Genomic DNA, 17,163 nt, shown 5'->3' on the forward strand with positions numbered 1-17,163 from the left:
ATCTGAAATACTGAAATTTAATCTGCAAGGAAACCACCATCCGAAAAGAAAGAGTCCAAAAGTACAGAATCCTGGAAAATAGGAGGGAGGGGAAGAGAGAAAGAGAGAGAGAGAGAGAGAGAGAGAGAGAGAGAGAGAGAGAGAGAGAGAGAGAGAGAGAGAGAGAGAGAGAGAGAGACTGAAATCACCAACAATTTTAGGAAGAAAAACTAAAAGAACTTTAATATAACAGAAATATCAACAAGGAAAACAGTAACAGAAGGAAATACAGGAAATACAGCCTCCAGATTTAATAAACAAATTCAATAATCTGTGAATAAATATTGTAAAATAAAGGAAAATAATTCATCACTTTATGAGATAGAGGACTCTGTGGAAAGTGAGGAAAACCTGGAATCACAAACCTATTCCTAAATGGTTCAAAAGAGAAATGAGAATTATGAAAGCAAAATTTATGACTAGCAGGGCAAAAATATTGAGCAGAAGAGAAAAACTGGAATCTGTGATGGAAAATCTCATCAAAGAAATGAAAGAAAAAACAATGAATTGGGAAAGCAAATATACAGATATCAAGAATAATCTAGTAGAAATGATAAATTATGAGTGAATCAAGATTAAAAAATCACAATAAAACAACATACCAAAATTTCTGGGATGCAGCTAAGACAAGGAAAAAGTTATATCCTTAACAAAATAGAAAACCAAAAAGGGGGGGGGGGGGAAGGGGCAGGGGGAGGGAGGAAAGAGGATTGATGATTTTAATGGATTGTGAAAATTATAAAACAAATAAGTAAATTTAATGTACTATATGTAAAAGAATAAAAATATAAAAAATAGACAAGATTTTTTAAAAGCCCAAAGAAATGATAAGCAAAACTAAAAGCTAATTCTTTGAAAGAACTAGTAAAATTGATAAACTTAGTAAATATGATTAAAAACATCAGAGCAGAAAATAAGATGAACAAAATGGTAAAATCAGAAGAAATAAAATGATTAAATAGAACATATGCATAGTTTTATGCTAACAAAATTTTAATAAAACAAGAGAAATAAAGGAATACCTTCAAAAATATAAAATATACCAATTATTAGTAAAGCAGATAGAGATTTTACATAATCCAGTTTCATAAAAGAAGTAGACCTAGCCAAAAAAGAAACTGGTAAAGGAAAAAAAAAACCAACCTTCTGTTCCTGTTTCAGCAGAAAAATTCTATTAAAATTTTTAAAAAACAATTAGTAATCATATTTTACAAATTATTTTCAAGACTTGAGAAAGTATTCTATAAAAATCTTTTTATGAGATAAATGTAATCTTAGTACATAAACTAGAGAATGATAAACTTATTTAATATTATACAAAAATCTACAAAAATCTATCAAAACACAAACATAATATGGAAAAGACATACACAAGAATTTTCTTTTAATAAATATGGGAGTGAAGCAAGGATGCTTCATGTGATACTAGAAATGACAGCAACAACAATTCAACAAAAGAAAGACATTAAAAGCATACAGATATACAAAGAGAAATTAAAACTACCCCATATTTCCTGATGATATAATGGTTTGCTTGGAAAATCCTATAAAATGAACAAAAATAATAACTGAGACAATTAGTAGCTTCCACAAATTACAAGTTACAAAATAAATCTTTAAAAATCAGCATCATTTTTATGTAATAAAAACAAAACACAAAAATCAATAATAGAAATGGAAATCCCACGACAATTATAATACAAAATGCATGAAATATCTCAGGATCAAAGGGACTTATGTAGATTTAATTTCAAAATGCTCCTTAAAAAATAACTTTGGAGGCTTCTGGGAAGATGGTAGAATAGGTCATAAAATTCAGCTCTTAGGATTTCCCCCACATACAGACCAGTTGAAAACAAATAAGACATGGGCCAGAACAAGGGTCTTCCTAGGACAGCCTGGAGAATACGTGAAGAAGAAAGACCCCAGAATCTAGGTTCAACCCCAGAAAAATGTAAATATCTCCAAGCTAACTCCAGAGAAACTGCAAACTGGGAGTCCTGGGACTAGTTGGGTTAGGAGGGAGCCTCAGCCTCAACCACAGGAACTTTGATTTCTCAGACAGGGTGGGTAGTCCCAGTCTAAGTATCAGATAATTGAACCTCTGCTCTTTAGGAATGGCAGATGCAGCCCTGGGCAATAAGGAACCAGCACACCTGATGAGTAAATGCAGAAGCAGTGAGGCAAAGATGCTGCTGGCTGTGGACACTTGCAGAAAGGTGGAGTTCTTAGTTTGAGATTCCAGGTCAGGCAGAGAGGTAAAGTGAAGCCAGAAACACCATCACCCACCCACCCACCCAGAATTAGAGGTATTTACACGAATAAGTTCTCATTAAAAAAAAAAAAATGAACTGGCAAAGAAGAAAGAATCTAGTCATAAAATATGGGAATAAGGAAGACTGTGGTACATCTTCAGAGGACAGTGAATTTTGAAAAGCCTCTCCTATTCCAAATGAATGAGATGAGGTGAGATCTTTCAAGACAGTTGTAAAAATCGAGTAAGACTTCATCTACTTCAGAGGTTGAATAGGCCTGAAGGACTTTGAGCATTAATCCAAAAGCATACCTAAATCCTGTTCCTGCTATCCTCCCATGATATCATTTTCTCCCTATTTCAGTCAAATATGGGCAACTATGTACTTATTGGTCAAGTTCAATTTTGGGGGTAGTTCCCGTGTTTAGAATAAGCTCCTCAGCCAATGAGAGTGGGGGTCAGTGGTAGGAGGGGATATTTGTGTTAGGGATTAAAAGGGGTAAACCTGTCCCAGAAGGTGCTTCCTCCCTTCGATTGTCTGCTAGATAGATGGGACACCCTTCTCGAGAGAATGTATAATAAACTTGGCTTTGCTTCTAGAGATCTCTCTAGCTTTTTTTTTTTATTAAATGGTGATCCCTCACACACACACAAAGAGTAATATTAAATGACTACCTGCCCAAAAAGTCTTTATAGAAGAGCTCAAAAAAGACTTTAAAAATCAAATGACAGATTGAAGGAAAACTAAAAACTAAACTAGACATCCAAATCAAATATCCAAGAAAACAATAAAAACAACAACAAAAAAAAATTAACTAATTAGAAAAGAAAGTCTAGAGTCTTAAAGAAAAAATAATAATAATACTTCAACAATTAGATTTGGGTAAGGGGAATCCAGTGAAGCTGTATGAGATCAAGAAATAACAAAATACAAAGAATAAAAAATTAGAAGAGAATGTGAAACATCTTATACAAAAAACAACAGATCTAGAGAAAACACAAGTTATTGGACTGCCTGAAAGTTGTAACCAAAAAAAGAACCTAGACACAATGATGAAAGAAATAATCAAAAAACATTGTCCTGAATGTGTGTATGTGGTATGTGTGTGTATGTGACTGTGTGTATATTTGCATAAATTTATATAAAATATTTATATAATTTACACATAATTTTCGTATAATTTATATAAAATTTTCTATAAAATATTTCTATAAAAACATATACAAATATTTATATAGATAGATTTTATGGGTGAAGGGATGAAGGGGGAAAAAATAAAATACATAAATTATGTAGCAGAGAACCCAAAACAATTTACAAGGAAGAAAAGAAAAAAGTGGATATTCATGAATATAATTTCTTCTACTAATATATATACTTTCTTGATCTGGTAATTTATTGTTATATATTTTGAATTCTCCCTGATGTTCTGCTAGGTATATGACAACATTCTCTTTTTGTTTTGCTTTATTTTGTTTTATATTTCTTTTTTGTTTTTCTTTTTTTCCTTACCTTGTTTTTTTTTTCCCAAATAAAATAAATTAAAAAAGAAAAAAGAAAAGAAAATTGTCCTGAAATAATAGAACAAGAAGGGAAAGTAGAATTTTTTTTTTAAATCCACTGATTACCAATCTTAAAGAGACTCTACAAACAAAACACATAGGAATATAACTATTAAATTTTCCAAAACACCAAAGCAAAGAGAAAATTCTACAAAAAACAAAATAAACAACAACATCAAAATTCAAATATATTGAAGCTACAATTAGAATTGTACAGGATTTGTCAGTAGCTACAATAAAAGATCACAGGTCCTGGAATAATATATATGGACAATCAAAAGAATTGAGGCAAAAATATCCTATCTAGCAAAACTAACCATAATAGTGAAAGGGGGAAAAAATGGACTCATTAAATTCACCAATTTTCAGGACATTGTATCAATGAAATTTCATTTCAATAAACAATTTAAAGAAGAGCCAACATCAAAGATTAATCTCAAGTGATTCAACAAGGACAAATTATTTGTTTTTCAAACTGAGGTTTGAACTATGTGTTTAAAATCGACATCAATTATTGGATAATTCAAAAGGAAGATTGGGACAGAGCTGAGTATGATCTGTCTAGGAAACTGTATAGGAAAAGCAAAACTATCTAGGTAAAGGTAAAAATAGTAATCATGCTATTACAAATGAGGTATAGAGGAAGAAATGATATAAAGGAATTATAGTAGAAAGGAGGGCCAGTAGTTCTGAAAACTTACTCACATCTAAAATGGGTTAAATAGGGAAAAATACATACACACCCATCTATATCTATATCTATCTATATACATACACAAACATGCACAAACATACACATATGTATATATGGTATCTATGTGTGTGTGTGTGTGAAGATATAGCACCCTTCAGAATCTATAAAGAAATAAGAGGGGAGGGAATAGGTAAAGTGGGGTATAGAAGGTTTTGTAGATTAATGGAAAGGGGATAAAAAGGGAAGGAAAGGATGGCATAGGTTAATGTGGGATACAGAAGGAGTAGCATTAGAGTACAAAAGTTAGCAAGGACAAAAAAATAAGAGATATACACAAACACTACAACTAGGATCAGGAGTAGAACTTATTAGGGAAAAAAAGTATGGCTAGAAACTGTTAATCTCAGACAAAGTCAAACTTAAAGATTCAATCAATATACATTATCTGTCGACCATAGTAATAGTTTTACATGCATGTCTACATATGTGCATATGTGTGTGTATGTGTGTGTCTATGCATGTAGGTGTGTGTGTATAGACATATGTATTGTGTAAGGATGACTATATATATATATATATATATATATATATATATATACATATGCATGTATATATATATATATATGTGCATAACTGTAGCCTGCATGAATGAAAGTGGAAAAAAATAATGAAGTCAAAAGTGCCTAGCAGAAAACAAAGAATTACCTCCAAGGAAGTTAAGAAAAGATGAATATAATGTCTTCTATTATTATATATGCTTTCTTGAAATGGAAATTTATTGTACATATTTTGAATCCTCCTGGTGTTCTGGGCACTCAATAATATTTTGTTCTGGTTCATTTTCCTTTTCTGTCTTTTTATATTTTATTTTTCTTATTTTATATTTAGTTTTAAATAAATAAATATTAAAAATAAACAAAAGATATGAACAAACATTTCTCAAAAGAATTAAAGAGAATTCACCCATATCAAAGAATATTCAAAATTCCTAATAATTTGAGTAAAACTTAAAACAATCCTGAAATTTCCTTTCACACCATGAAAATTAACAAAAATTATCAATATTTAATTGTTGAAGTTGAAGAAATATTTGAATAGTAGATATGCTAATATGTTATTGGTGAAACTTCGAAGTGCCACAACCATCTCAGAAGACAATTTGGAATCATGCAAATAAAATGACTAAAATTATCCATATCTTTTGAGCCAGAGACTTCATTACTAGGCTAATATCTCAAGAAAACAATCAATTAAGAATGTTTTCATATAATCCAAAATACTCATGGTGGTACTTATTTTGTATCAGCGAAGAACTGGAAACAAAGTAGATCCCCATCAATTGAGGAATGACTAAACAAATTGTGTTACATGAATGTAATATAATATCACTGTGTTGTAAGAAATAGTGTGTGTAATGAATAGAGAGAATTATGGAAAGATCTATATGAAATGATATACAGTGAATTCAGCAGGGCCAAGAAAATAATATACATTATAACTACAACCATATATATGGAAAGAACTACACACCAAAATATCAAATATAAATGCAACAAAATAATAAAGATCAAGCAAGAATCATTCCCCATTACTCCTATTTTTTCTCCTAATAAGTTCTACTCCTGATCATTGTTATTATGCTTGTTTATATCTCTTACTTCCTATCTCTGTTCATTCTTCTACATCCTCAGTGCATTCCTTCATGGAGGTGAGATATACATAGGTGTTATGTACTGCACATATTTTGGTTTTTACTTGTATTGCCAATGTATTGTCAGTTTTGCTGGGAGAAAAGGGGGTTACTCTCTAAAAATATTTATTATATGGAATGACTCCCTAGAAGGAGGAGGGATATTTGGAATAATTATCATGATGCAACAAACAAAATATATCTATAAAAACTTATTTTAAAAGCAAAACACATGATTAGTTCATATTTCTTTACCACTTTGTGATTTGCCAACTCTTCCCAATAGCCCCCAGAGTTAAGTATTATTGGGAAAGTACATAAAGCATCAGACTTTAAGCACCAGAATTTGAGTCAAGAAGCAATGGGTTTAGATCTCTCCTCTTACAAGCTATAATAATTTAACTTCATTTAACCCCTCATCTTCAGATTCACCATCTTTTAAAGAAAGCAATAATATCTGCAAAACTTATAAGGAGCTGATATGGATCAAGTGAGGTCACGGTGTCAGACTTACAGCCAGAAGGAACCTCAGAGGTCATCAAGCCAAGAGCTTTCATTTTACATATGAGGAAATAATGATGCTAAGGCCCAGATAACATGAAATGAATTGTAAATACTCTCTTCCAATTCAGAACTTTATGCTACAAGGGGGGGGAAGAAAGGAAATAGTCTCCTCCCCATTCCCGCCATTCTAGCTAAACTGTTCCATCTACCTGATGTTCCCTATATATGCCTATCCATCTCTTGCCTGTTTTTTTATTTTTATTTTTTTTATGCAGGTTATATACATTTTACCTCATCCCTCCTTGCCTTCTTTTCCTCTATCACCCCACCCCACCTTTACTCCAAAGTTCAGTCTCTCCCTATCTTTTTTGTTGTTTTTCAACCATTTCAGCCATGTCTGATTCTTTGTGACCCTATTTAGGGTTTTCTTTGCAAAGATAACTGAAAGTTTGCCATTTTCTTCTCCAGTTCATTTTTAATGTATTCATTTGAAATTTAAATGCAAAATAAGTAAAAACCAAAATAGAAAGAGAAAGAAAAAACACTGTCATGTGCACAGCAGAACATCAAGGAGAATTGTGTGTGTGTATATATATATATATAATATCCATTTTTAGAAAGCATATATAATAATAGGAAATACCATATTCATAACTGTCCATCTTTTCTTTGCTTCCCTATAGGTTTTCTTTTGTTCTCCATTGTGTACTTTTTACTTTCTTTTTCCTCCCTTTCCTCTCCTCCCCAAAAAGGCACCAATATATTTAAGTATATGTGTTGTGTGTATGCATACATACACATACACACTTATACACCCACATACACCCACACCATATATATTTGCACATACTTATACCTATATACATACACACACATATATACTCATATATATACATACACATACATCTAAAACAATATTAATATGGCTGACATACAAAGGATATTTCTTTTTTCAATGGATCTTTTTTAAGTTTGACTTTGTTTGAGATTAATGATTATTACTCCTATTTTTTCTCCTAAGTTCTACTCTTGATCATTGTTTATCATGCTTGTTTATATCTCTTACTTCCTATCTCTGTTCATTCTTCTACTTTACTTTGATCAGTTAATCTGCCTTGCTATTTCTTAATCTTCAGTCCCCTGACCATGAATCCCTCCTTTATCTTCTCCCCCACACTTTCCCTCTCTCTTTATTCCATTTCCATTAATCTATATAACTTACTCCATTTCCCTTAATGTACAAACCTTTCTGTACTCTACCTCATCTTAATCCCTCCTTTCTTATTTCTTCACACACATACACACACACACACACACACACACAAAATTGTTCCCTTTTTAACCCATTCCCAATATGAGTGGGATTTCAGAACTATTGGTCCTCTCCCCATCTAATTCCTCTGTATAAGTTCTTACTCTTGCACCTCATTTGTATAGAATAATTATTATTTTTATCTTTTTCTAAATAGTTTTTAGGGTCACATCATACTTAGCTCTACTCTAATTTTCTTTTGGACTAATTACTATTGTGAATCTCAAACATATAGAATATTAACAGTTTGTTCTTAGTGAATCCCTTGAAATTAATTAGTCTTTGTTGTTGGTTCTTCTATATTGCATTTTCTGTTGACTTCAGGTTCATTTAAAACAAAATCCTGAAAATCTGAGAGTTCATTGAATGTCCATTTTTAAATTTGATATTATGCATAATTTTACTAGATACAATATTTTTAGTCAGCATAGTTCTCTTGTTCATTTTATCATTGAGAAATTAAGATAAATAGTGTTAAGTGAGTTGCCCAAGATCATATAGCTAATAAGTATCTGAAGCTAGATTTGAACTCATGAAGATGAGTATTCCTAATTTCAGGCCCAATGAATTATTTCCTGTGTCACCTAAATGCACTTTTCCTATATTTCTTTAAATGACCTCATTAGTTCCCTTTGGTTAATTATCTCTTATACAAGGAATTTATAAATGTTTATCTCCAGGTTAAGGCTTTCCTCTACCCTTCTCTTCTGTATTACTAATTGCCTATGGGACATTTCAAATTGAATATCCTGAGTACATCTCAAACTCAATAACGTGCTTTTAAGGTTTAAAAAATACATTAAATATGGAGACATATATATATATATATATAAATCCCACTTGATCATGATACCTACCAACAAGAGAAATAGGAATATTAGAAGTTTAGAAGACAATCAAAATTCATTTTTCCATACACCATCTCCTACCATGTAGATATATTCCCTATTTCTAACTTCTTCTTTTTCCTAAATGGTATCACAATCAAATAAATAATGTATACAATGTACTCTGTAAACATTAATGACACCTATTATTATTCTTATTGCCATTTGCCATTTTTGTAAGCTTGACCTTATTTTAAAACCCATACTCTCCTTTCCTCACCTTGCCTTTCCAATAAATTGTCAATTGCTGTTATCTCTTATCTTTATCTTACCTTATCTCCTTTCTCAAGGCCACCAATTTCCTGGCTGCACTGACATGGTGCACAAAAATATGTGACAAAGAATGAGATAACCCCTATTTAAAATGTTTCATGTACACATGGTTAGAGTAGTTAAGTGGCTTTCTCAAATCCTACAGGCCTCTTAATTTTTTTGGTCCAGCTATTTTAATGCATCAATGAATAATTAGGTAAGTGCTTACCATGTGGTAGATGCTATGTAACAGTGTTGGACATACAAATAAAAAAGCAAAAGCTATTACCAACTTCAAGAAATATGCATTCTAGTTTGAGAAATATTTCCATGTATAGATATTTACAAGATATATGAAAAGTAGATAGGAGTTTAATGTATAAGGCCTCCTATAGAAGGTGACTTAAATCTTATAAAAATATAGGGATTTTAAGAAGCAGAGATAAATAGGAATTATATTCTAAACATAAGGGGCAGCTAGTGTAATGGTATTGTTCTTATAACTTTTAATTCAATTTAAGTCAATTAACATATATTATCCTAGGAGATAGACATGATTATAGTACCATCCCATTTCAACAATTAAAACTTTGAAGGTTCTTTAGCCTAAGCTATAGAATTGGCTTTCAGTAGATCACTGACTAGAATTCAGGTTTATAAACTCTAACCATCCAATGTTTGATGTAGTTGAGTGTGCAGGTAGAAAACTTGAATTGGAATTCAAGTTCTGATACATGTAAATTTGCTAATTAGGAAATCATTATTTTGAATCTCTTAACTTGAATTCTTGATGTGTAAAATGAGTATAATTACAACAACAGTTTAACAGAATTTTAAAAATTTGCCAAGTATTTGGCCTACATTATCTCTACTGAGTCTCACAATAACCTTGTGGAATGGGTAATTTTATTACCATCTTATAGATGAAGGAATTATACCTTAAATGATTTACTATCTTTAATATCAAACAGCTAATACACTTTAAAATTCTTTTTAACTTTAGATCCAACTTGCTATTCGTGATGTGACACTGCCTTTCAATAATCCTACCTCTTTCAATGGATTGTTTAAAAAAATGCACAGAAATGGAAATTATCTTGCTGTAATTCCAGTGGTCCACATTGCTATTAGACATGGCTTGGAAAGTACATAAAAGGTCACTAAAAGAATGGTGATATTTAGGGCCAGTGATAAACTCTATTTAAGGACAAGTATATGAGAAATAATAGTTTTATCTAAATTTATTCATGTTCTAGGTGAACTTTATCCTGAGGTGAAAAAATGCATGAATATTCTTATTTTGGAAAATAACATATGAATATCAACGAAAATGTCTACAGCACTGAATATTAACATTGCAATAAAACATAATGAATATAGAACCATAAGGGCCAAAAGTATTTTCTCTTAACTCAAAGCTTCACTACTATACTAAATGGTATGAGGACATAAACATTACTCTCCCCAGAGAACTCCTAGCCTAATTGGTGAGGTAAGACCATACTTGTCAGGCAGCCATAAATCTTTAACATTGCTACTTATTGCTTTGCCTGAGCTATTGAGTTGTAAGATCTGACATAAGGAATATGCTCATTGTTAATTTGCTTGTTCAAGTTTGATTGAAAGATACATGAACATAGAGAAAATTCAGTAGTTTCTAATGGTTGGATATACTCAGCACAGTTCCATTAGGCCAAGAATGTCTTGATATGCAGGGAAATGAGATAGCCCCTTGAATTTATACAGTTGTAACTGAAACGTCTATTAGAGTTAAGGAATCTGTTCCCTTGGGAAAAGAGGATTCTGTCTTTTAAAGGTGTTTCTAACAGAGAATTATTTCAAAATGGAACTTTTCTTGAGTTCTTGCCTAAGTAGTGTAACATGAGCACTTGAGAGTGTCCTCAGAATATTACAAGGATAGAGCCAGGATGAAAAAACCTATATTGAGCTTTGCACAGTGGCTGTATTGCAACTTACTAGGTTTAACCAAGGTTCAATTATTGCTAATTGAAAAGCAAAAACTATACTCCCTGACCTCCCCAATCAGGGTATGAGTTCTTTGGGGTAGTAATTCCTATGTCCTCATACTATACAGTATGGTAGTGAAATTTGATAAATACAACTTGATTGGAACATGCAAATTTAGAGGTCCCAAAAAGCCAAACCTAGCCAATCTCCTAATCCCTACAAATACCTTTGCCATGTAGTCCTGCACATTGAGCCATAATACATCATGAATAGAAACTAAAACATAATCTATTATGTATTAATTTTATATAAAAATGTACCCCAGGTGGGAATATCATAAATGAATTACAGAAATGCAGAAAATTTCATATCAGATCAGTGAATAGAAGAAAAGTCCATGCCCAGACAAATAATAAAGATGATCGAAGATCATAAAATAGATAATTTTATTACATAAAATTAAAGTTTTACATAAACAAAATGGAACTGATTAAAAGGCAAACAACTGGGGAAAATCTTTGCAGCAACATTCCCTGACAAAGATCTTATTTACAAGAAAATAAGGAACTTATTCAAATTTATATGAAAAAATGCCATTGTTCAATTGTCCAGGTTTATGAATGGGGATTTTTCAAAGGAAGAAATCTAGTTTAGCTATCTATGGTCATATGAAAAAAATATCCCAAATCAGCACTAATTACAGTAATGAAAATTAATACATTTCTGAGACTCTACCAGTCAGGGGTCCTCAAATTTTTTAAATAGGAGGCCAGTTCACTGTCCTTCAGACTGTTAGAGGGCCAGACTATAGTAAAAACAAAAACTTTGTTTTGTGGGCCTTTAAATAAAGAAACTTCATAGCCCTGGGTGAGGGGGTTAAACTCAGCTACTGCAATTGGCCTCCAGGCTGTAATTTGAGGACCCTTGCTACCTCATACCCATCAGATTGGCTAAGATGTTAAAAATAAAATAATAATAATAAATTTTGGAGGGGCTGTGGGAAACAGGCATGTTGATGCAATATTGATGAGCCTGTTAATGGATATAACCATTCTGGAAAGCAATTTTGTATTATACCAAAAAAAGTTTATATACCAACTATACCTAAGATAATAGAAATCAAAGAGAAAAAAGTCTTTTAATTAAAAATATATTTATACGTTTATTTTGTAGTGGTGATAATCTGGAAATTAAGAGGATGCCTAACAATTGACAAATAGTTGAATAAGCTGCATACTATGAATGTGGAGTCCTATTATGCTATAAGAAATGAATGAGAATAGGTTCTTTAATGTAAAGACTTATATGATGCAGAATGAAATAGGCAGAACCAGAAGAATTTGTATTAAAATATCAATATTATAAAACTAAGAAATTCTGAGACTTTTATAGACTACTCAACAATAAAATAAGTATAAATAAAACACTTAAAACAATAACAACACTGTAAAAAGAAATAACTTTGAAAACTTAAGAACTATGTTCAATTCAGTTATCACACATGATTTACAAATATCAATAATGTATTATCCATTATAGAGACATGATAGATGTGGGTATATAAGCTTATACATATGTTTATAGGTATACACATATGTACAGATTTATATATTATATATTTTGCATACAACAATTAAGGGAATTTGTTTTCCTTGGTTATTCATAATTGTTAGAAGAAAATTGTTTTTCTTTTCTTCTTTAAGAAATTGGGATGAGGGGAAAAGAAAATAATTTTATGTGATTAAAAAATGGAGAGGTATGGGTGTATGACAGATATAAAATATTTCATTATTTTCAGATGAGGTCTTAGTTTTGTTAGTTTTACTCAAATGTTTTAATCTGTTATAAGAAGTTTTGCAAGAATAGGGAGCAATATGTCAGTATGGGTAATGTGAAAACAAAACATACCTATAATACTTTAAAAATTAATTTTAATGATCCAAAGGAAAGAGTGGATTTGAAATTATAAAATCTATGTTTGAATTCTATGTTTGTCATTTCACATCTGTGTGAGCTTGGGAAAAAGTCACTTAGCCACTTTGGACTTTATAATCCTCATTTGTAAAATGAGGGAATTGGACTAAAATTCTTTCCAGTTTTAAATCTGTGATCCTGTGGCATAAATAAGTATAATAAATATTTCTGGAGTGGTAGATACATAAGGTACATAACAAATACAATATCTTTGTTCCTATCAGTTTTAGATGATGTTCATAAAAGTTTGATAATGGTGATGATGATGATAGTTAACATTTATAGAGAATTACTATATGTCAAGCATTTTACAAATATTACTTCATTTGGCCCTCATAATAACCCTGTGAAAAATGATTATATCCATTTTCTAGATGAGGAAACCAAGAGGGAAGAAGAGATTAAATGACTTGCCCAGAGTCACACAACTACTAAATATCTGAGGCAGGGTTTGAATTCATCTTCCTGATTCCAAGCTCAGTGCCCTAGTCATTGTAGCACCTAGCTGCTATCTATTGGAAGTTATATTAGAAGTGGTCTAGTCCAACCCATTCTTTTACAGGTAAAAACACTGAGGCTCAGGGACTTTAAATGATTTGTGTCAGAAGCAGGATTTAAACCAAGGTCCTCTAATGCCAGCGCTAGTACTCTTTCAACTTTCACCAATGAGCCACATGCTCATAAATATTGAATGTTATCCAAATCAGATATATAGTTGTGAATATTTAAATATAAATATAAAAATGAATAAATAATTATAAAATATAATTGTGAAGTAATTAACAAAATTATTTAAACATTTAATTAAACATAGACAACAAATTTCAAAACTAAATCAATATGTGGCTTGTAGAGATCCTTATGTACCAGTTAGCAACTCCCATTTCTCTGAGTTTGACACTACTGCCCCATTAATTTTTTGTTATTTTCTGATATTCATGGAACAAAATACCATAGGCAATTAATGGCATAATACTTTAAAGATCTTCAAACCTGTTCGAACTGGATATCTGCCTGTGAGGAAAGCTGATCTGCTGGGGGTACACACTGACTCTGCAGCAATATTCTGGGTGAGTTTTATACCTTCTTTGCAAAGGCGATCAATATTAGGAGTCCTAAAGAAGTAGAAGGGAAAAAAAAATATTTTTAAGCTAACTAAAGCTACATGAGAATGTGCAGTTAAGGTTCAGATTCACCGAACAATTAGACTACATAGATTTTCTAGTAGTGCTTTTCTCTCCTACCAGTGTGCTGGTAGGGAATAACTTAAGAGACAAAAAGCCAGGATCAGAGTGTTTGGAGTTCCATTTTTTTCAAATTCTTAAATAGCCACAAATTTATTTAAATGCATTTTTTACCAATTAATAGAGTATTAGCTTATCAAAGTTGAGAGGAAACATTGATTAATCCAGCTTCTACCCAAACATGAATCTACTCTAAACTATCACACAAGTGTTTATATAGCATGTATCCAAATACTACCAGTAATAGATAATTTGTTAATCTCCAAGGCAATTTATCCAATTTTTTGGAGCCCTCTAATGGACAGAAAGTACTTTTTTGAGCTTACATCTCTCTCATGTACCATCTATCTACTGATAGATATTCAAATTCTTGAATAAAATAAAATTTAAAAATAAAATATTTTTTGTAATCTTGAGATGACAGTCCCACAAAATCCTTTATCTCCCTTTTATGTCCTCTCTCTTCCAGTATTTCCCAATTGTTTCTGGATTCATTAAACTGACACTGGAACATAGCATTGAGATTAAACAATCATGTTACTTTTAAATCCTTTATGAATGTAATTTTAAAAGCTTTGTTAAGTTATGTATTGGACTACCTGCCATTTAGGGAAGAGGGTGGGGGTAAGGAGGAGAAAAGTTGGAACAGAAGGTTTTGCAAGGGTCAATGTTGAAAAATTATCCATACATATATTTTGTAAATAAAAAGTTATTTAAAAAAAAAACTTTGTTAACTATACAAGATTTTTTTTTAATCCTTCTCCCCCCCCCCAAAAAAAAAATACTTGGATGTTTTCATAAATCTTCCTTTCATCTTTTAACTTAGTAGCTAAAAATAGCTGACATTTTTACTGCATCTTCAATGTGCTAGAAAATATAATAGGTGCTTTACAAATATTATATCATCTGATTCTTAGGACAACCTGGCAAAGTAGGTTATTTTATTATACCTACTTTACAGTGGAGGAAATTGAAGCCAACAGAAGTTAATAACTTACTCAGTATTTTACAGCTAGAAAGTATCTGAGGCTATATTTGAACTTAAGGTCTTCCTGACTCCATGTCCAGTGCTCTATTCATTGCACCACCCATCTTGCATTTATTTCTGTAGATATAGATTACATGATTTACTGAAACTATTAACATGATCATTTTGGTCAAATTGGTATGTTAATTTGGTCAAAACAAAGTTTTTAAAAAGTAGTACCAACAACCAACAACAAATATATATATATATATATATATATATATATATATGTGTGTGTGTGTGTGTGTGTGTATATATATGTGTGTGTATACACATATATGTATACATATAGTCATAGAACTCATCAGAGCTTTTAAGCAACAAAACAAAATAAAAATTTGCTAAGTACCTACCTAAGTGTAACATTGCCAAAGCAACCTAAGTCACCCAAACCTAGATCATCTGCTAATATCAGTAGCACATTGGGCTTTGAATCAGATACAATCAATGATCCACACACTTTCATCAATAGACCAAGTAGGGACAGAATGATCAGGGAGTGCCTGTGGAGAAAAAAAATAAAGATTATACTTTGATGAATTAAGAATTTATCAAAATAACTTTCTGATAATAAAAATTTTAAAATATTATAACTGGTTCCCTCTTTCAAGGTCACTTTTGTGCTAAGCCTTAATTTTTACTGAGCAAAAGAAATCTTTGCATCCTTTTAGAGATATTTCAGCTATTACTGAACAAGGGAAGGATAGAAGGGAAATACTATCATTTACTACATGGTAACAATAAACCTAAACCTATTCCTAACTCATCAAAATAGATTGATACAATAGCAATGTCTACATAAACTATAACTCACTAATTTTTCTAAGACAACTGGAGCCAAAATAAAAATTAATCTGAAAAGTGAAATAATTCCCAGTCCAACAATACTGCCAGGGACACAGGTGTCAATTATCAACCTGATTGCATTTTCGAGTTGCACAAACACATTTTAAAAAAAGGAGATGTAAAAGCAATTTGTGCAATCATATTTTTGCTTTGAAATCTTGGTTTCTTTAAGAATGAAGGATCTGAAGGAAAGAAGTGAGAAGTAACTGTTTCAGGAAAACTATCAGAACCAGGACCAGTCTTTCTCCTAATGTCACTTTCATATAGCTGATTCAAATGCTATATAAAAATCTCGTCCTTTGGATGAGAAAGTTGGAGAGGAAAAGATTTTCAAATGGCATTGTCTCTTACCAGTGTTTCATCATGTATTTCCAGTTTTATGTATTCATATATTTCTTTTCTTTTTCAGAAAAGGAAATAACCACCTGTAAAAATCAAGTAATAACTAAAGTTAAGCTTTGAGGCTTCTAAGAAATTTCCACTAATTCATACAAATATGAAATGGTTTTTAGTGGCCATATAAAAATAAAACAATGTACAGTTGACTAACAGGTTTTTTTTATATATTTTTTATTTTTCCTTTAAGCATTAGTCAAATGCTCTGATTCAAATATATAAATCTATGACAACTTTAGAATCTTAGGGCTCCCCAAAATACTTTAAGAAATTCTCATCTGATATGTATTCAAATCTTCATAATCCCCCCCCAAAAAAATAAAAATAAAATGAGTGTCCCTAAAGGAAGGAAAGATTTCCAAACTCTTGGAAGCTCAGAAAAAAAAATCCTGCCAAATAATTTTGGAATATCAGGACCTTTCTCCATTTTCATTATGTTATTATTCTCTCTTTGGTTATTGTGGCTTCCTGAAGTTCCAAAGCTATTGAAGGGTTAAGGATCATTAAGTGTCA

General features: G+C 31.3%; 1 protein-coding gene and 1 non-coding gene across 2 annotated transcripts in view; one reads left to right on the forward strand and one right to left on the reverse strand.

Moving 5' to 3' along the window:
• The window catches only part of ARSF (arylsulfatase F), a 38,320-nt gene extending 22,188 nt beyond the window's left edge, over nucleotides 1-16,132 (reverse strand). The window contains exons 1-3 of the mRNA XM_051990562.1: nucleotides 16,098-16,132; nucleotides 15,762-15,911; nucleotides 14,131-14,252 (exon numbers count right to left, since the gene is read on the reverse strand). Coding sequence (XP_051846522.1) covers nucleotides 14,131-14,252; nucleotides 15,762-15,911; nucleotides 16,098-16,132 — 307 coding nt within the window. The remainder of the gene's footprint in view (nucleotides 1-14,130; nucleotides 14,253-15,761; nucleotides 15,912-16,097) is intronic.
• On the forward strand, nucleotides 11,142-11,282 carry LOC127558404 (U4 spliceosomal RNA). Its single transcript, XR_007952801.1, has one exon. It is a non-coding gene; the product is annotated as a U4 spliceosomal RNA (small nuclear RNA).
• Nucleotides 16,133-17,163: the final 1,031 nt, after the last annotated feature.

Source organism: Antechinus flavipes, chromosome 3 (assembly GCF_016432865.1).
Source record: "Antechinus flavipes isolate AdamAnt ecotype Samford, QLD, Australia chromosome 3, AdamAnt_v2, whole genome shotgun sequence".
In the NCBI taxonomy this organism is placed as follows: Eukaryota; Metazoa; Chordata; class Mammalia; order Dasyuromorphia; family Dasyuridae; genus Antechinus; species Antechinus flavipes.